This window comes from Eimeria mitis, genomic scaffold (genome assembly GCF_000499745.2).
Source record: "Eimeria mitis Houghton genomic scaffold, Emh_scaff4422, whole genome shotgun sequence".
Lineage (NCBI taxonomy): Eukaryota > Apicomplexa > Conoidasida > Eucoccidiorida > Eimeriidae > Eimeria > Eimeria mitis.
This window is the reverse complement of record NW_013572738.1, coordinates 419-4,744: the sequence shown is the minus strand read 5'-3', so window position 1 is coordinate 4,744 and position 4,326 is coordinate 419. Positions and strand designations below refer to the sequence as shown.

Below are 4,326 nucleotides of genomic sequence, written 5' to 3'. Positions count from 1 at the left end.
GAGCGCTTGCGTGGGTGTCAGTGACCAGCACTGTAAACCCTATCTGCAGCAGCAGTTTGAGGCCGGGGGCAAACACGCAGTCTCTGAGCTTTAGCTTTGTTGCTCAGCCTTCAAGCAAGTAGGAGTATGCAAACCAGCTTCACACAGACGATGCTGCACTCCATGGCACACTGTTCTTCTCAAGGCATTTATATCAACCCCTAAGGAGCTAGTGGCTTGCAAGAAAAACAAACACGTGTACGCTGCTGCGCCACATTTTCTGCTTCAGCACCGGATTTTCAACACACGAGCTACCCGACAATTGAATTTTCCCTTTCGTAGCAGTTTTTCTGCTTGCCTCTCTATTTCCTCGTCGATATGTGTTTGCTGCCAGTGCCGTGGAGCACAGCTCGGGTTGACATCCAGAGTGAACGTGTTGCGGTGGATTGAGCGTCCGGAGGGTGCCTGGCCGGCCGAAACTCCTTGCTATTTAGTACATTTGAGAATTCTCTCTTCAATTGTGCAAGCATCTGCAATTCCTCGGATTTCACGTGGATAGAAGTGCATAAAGCTGCGGTCATCGTATCGTCACCACGGAGTGCATGCGCTTTCCATCGTTTCCTGCATCGCCTTTGCTCTGCGTACGAGCCTCGCCCCTCCTCTTTCCTTGGGACACTACTTCAACTCCTCTTGCTGTGGAGGATGCATATGCAGTTTGGAGAGATGACTGGTGCCTACTGTCAGTGCTTCCAGGCAGAAAGACCTCTATGGTGTCATCGATGGGGCGCAGGCGCTCGCTCCACTGTGCCACCCACGGCATGCCTAGGTCGATGCTCGGACGGCGATGGAAATTTCGCTTTCTGGCTCTTCGTTGCGCAACCATTCCACAATGCGTGCTAGCCAAAAATTTTCACCACCTACCTATATCTCAGCCCAGCCGGTTGCGGTTTGCCTCTCTCCCGGGGAGATATTTCCTATGAACCACTGTTACAGAACTTATGGGTGAGGCTCCTGGGTGTTGGACGGTGGCCTTAACCAGCATAGAAAAGTATTTCTAAAATAAAGCTGCGCTCCTCTTTTTTTATTTGCAGGTGTACTAGACAGAGAAGCTGAGGGCCTGACGCATATTCGAAGACCAGGCTGCCCCGCGTTAGGTGCTACGCTACTTGCTTTATCAAGGCATACTGTAGCATGAGTTAGCGCAGGAGCCTTCACTTGGCCTCGGTAGGCTGCATGAAAACGCATGCAAATGTTCTATAAATGCATTCAGAGTTAACTCATACAGCAAAGGAATATTTCTTGAAGCTTTCTTTTGTGCAGGCGTGGCGCTGGCTTGTATTACCCGCCTTGTATTACCCGCCGCAACGAGGTGCGCTGCAAACCCGTTTCTTGCTGCCTCGTCGCCGCAACACCCAGGCGCTGAGCTCAACGCCCAGCACGCCTAAGGACAGGAGAAGACGGCCAGATACTTTTGGGAAGCTCTTGCTTTAAGGCTTTAGNTAAAACAAACTTGGATATCACCAGCCAGCTAGCATGGAGAGAGTACAGGAGGCAACTCTAAACCGGCAATGCTGCACAGACCGCGAAAGAGCAGCCCCTCTGGGTAGCAGCTAACACACCACTCACCTGGCAGCGCCTATCCCGCGCTGCCGTTATAAACACAATATATATATCTCCTCTCTCTGATATTTCTAACCCCGGCTACTGAAACGGGTCGCTCGGGTGTACGCACACCCGAAAGTATGGGGGAGCGCTGTGTGTGTAGTCTGTTCTGAGGAGGGGGCGAGTTGAACTAGGGAACTGAAGTAAATTTGTGTTTAAATATTGCATTTGTTCAGCATTTTCGATTTATTTTTAAATTTCTTTGAAATATTCAGCTGCAAGAAGCATTAGTTTTTGCATGCAGCGTCGGTGGGGCTGTGGGGGCGCGGCTCCCCCACATTGGCCCCAAGGCGGTTTCTGTTTGAGGGTTTTGTTGTGTTGGTTGCTGGTTTTTAGGGCCATTTTGGATGAATTTGTGGTATTATTGCCTCTGTCTTCTTTTCTAGTCTCAAGAAAATGGGTATTTCTCGGGACAGAAGGCATAAGCACCGCAAGACCGGTGGGCGGTTCCCTGTTCATCAGAAGAAAAGGAAACATGAATTGGGTAGACCCGCAGCAGTGACGAAACTCGGCTCCAAAAGAGTTCGACCTGTTCGTTGTCGTGGAGGAAATATCAAACACCGAGCCATTCGTTTAGACACAGGCAATTACTGCTGGGCCAGCCAGAGTACGTCCTTTCGCTTCTCTTCTNCCGAGCCATTCGTTTAGACACAGGCAATTACTGCTGGGCCAGCCAGAGTACGTCCTTTCGCTTCTCTTCTTCTCTCTTCTTCTCAGCTTTCTTCTTCTATTAAGAATAGATATATGCTTCAAACAAAAAGCGCTCCTTCTATTTTTATTCATTTCTTTTATCCTGCTGCTGACGGCCTTCATAGAGGTCGCCGCTGCAGCAGACAAACATGCCGCTGCCGTCCAACAGTGCTGCTGCATCATCCCTGTGATTGCATGCATGCATGCATGCAGCGAATACTTCCGAGGTTTCCTTCTTGTGGGATCCTCTCTTGTTCGATTGCAATGCGAATCGTGTTTCCGTGAATTCCTTAGGACGGCCGCTTACCCTGCAATACGCTGTGCTTGTGCTGCTGACATGCAGCATGTGTTCGTTTCATCGAGTAATACGCCAATAGTAATAATAATAAGTGAAAAAAATGTTTGTTTGTGTTTATGGAGCGGGGATGAAATACTTTTGCATGTGTTTCGCTCGTTTTCTTTTTCTGTACATCTGCAGAGGTTGCAAGAAAGACCCGTATTCTGAATGTCGTCTACAACGCATCGAACAACGAACTCGTGCGTACAAATACTCTCGTGAAAAACTCGATCGTCCACATCGATGCGACTCCATTCAAGGCCTGGTAAGTATTTGCTTTCTTCTGCTTTCCTTCCCTGACCCGGCAGTACACGCACGCGCACGCAGCAGCTGAGGTGTACGTACACCTCAGCATAGGGAATCTGAATCGACATGTTTCGTGTGTTTCCGCGTTTAATTCATGGGTTAAATTCATGGGATTTTGTGGCTTTTGTTCATATTCATGTTTTTTGAAGCATTTATCGTTGATTTTCTGGTTTTTTTTCGAAAATTTTTCAGGTTCCGGTCTTACTATGGGCTAGACATCGGCAAGAAGACCCAGGGCGAAGGAGAGGAGAAGCAGCCCTCTAAGCACACTCTCTTTGCTCAGGAGCAGAGAAGGAATAAGGGAGCACCAAAAGTAGATCCTCTTCTGGAAGAACAATTCAACACAGGGCGTCTGCTTGCATGCATCAGCAGCAGACCAGGCCAAGTCGGCCGTGCCGACGGTTATATCCTTGAGGTGGGTGCAGCTCACTTCATTCGTTGCATTTCTCTGTTTATCATTGTAGTTTCTACTTGCTTCGCACTCATCGCCTTTAGCTCGGGTACCCACGAAACGCATATGCAGCATCAGTGCACGTTTACTGCTGCCGCGGATGCAAGAAGAGACAAGAGTAAACAACCCTAGTTCTGTTTCAGCTTATGGGTTCATGCACATTCACCGGGTGTACGTACAGAAACTCACGCAGCAGCCGCGAATCAAAGGGATTGGCGACGTTCTGTCTGTCTGCAATTCATTTTGCAATTTCAGTTCGTCGTTGTTTGTTTCCGGCTAAGATAAACACAGGAGACTGCGGGGTTGTGATGATACTGTTGATGGTTGCATCCATCCCCTTCACACTCCTGTGACATGTATATTTGAGTTGAGCATATATTACTTGTGTTTTTTTTCTGGATGTTTTGTTCATTTATTTAATAAATTAAATAAAAAGCACAGGAAAAGTCAATTCATTTATTAATTAATTACATTTTCTGCACTGAGCTGGCCGTACACTTCACGCTGTATCTGTTGTTTTTTTTTTGTGTTGAATGTTTAGGGGGAAGAGTTGCTCTTCTACAAACGTCGTATGGATAAGAAGAAGCACAAGTAAAGAAAATTTCGTTTATTTCAATCAGAGAGGAGAGGAGATGGGGTGGTCCTTCTGTTCTGTCTTTTGCTGTTTTCCTTTTGTATAATACAACTCAAACTGAGAACGGGAGGCCCCTTAACGTGGCTGTTCATCTTTTTATTGCGTCTTTCTGCTGTCTATACACCTGATACATTCTACAGCAGCAACAGATACAGCTCCAGGCCTTTGCCCCGTTTGTTAGAGCACTAAACAGAGAAATTATATTAAATATAATATAGGGGGCACAGAACAATTCAACAAACATTTTGTCATCTATCCAGGCCTGTA

At 47.3% G+C, this 4,326-nt stretch overlaps 1 protein-coding gene across 1 annotated transcript; it reads left to right on the top strand.

The window, feature by feature from the left end:
• Nucleotides 1-2,037: 2,037 nt before the first annotated feature.
• EMH_0075020 (40S ribosomal protein S8, putative) lies at nt 2,038-4,020 on the top strand (the record flags this gene model as incomplete). Its single annotated transcript, XM_013499543.1, has 4 exons — nt 2,038-2,080; nt 2,810-2,933; nt 3,167-3,389; nt 3,967-4,020. 4 exons carry the CDS (start codon nt 2,038-2,040, stop codon nt 4,018-4,020), a joined length of 444 nt encoding a protein of 147 aa, XP_013354997.1.
• Between the last annotated feature and the right edge of the window lie 306 nt (nt 4,021-4,326).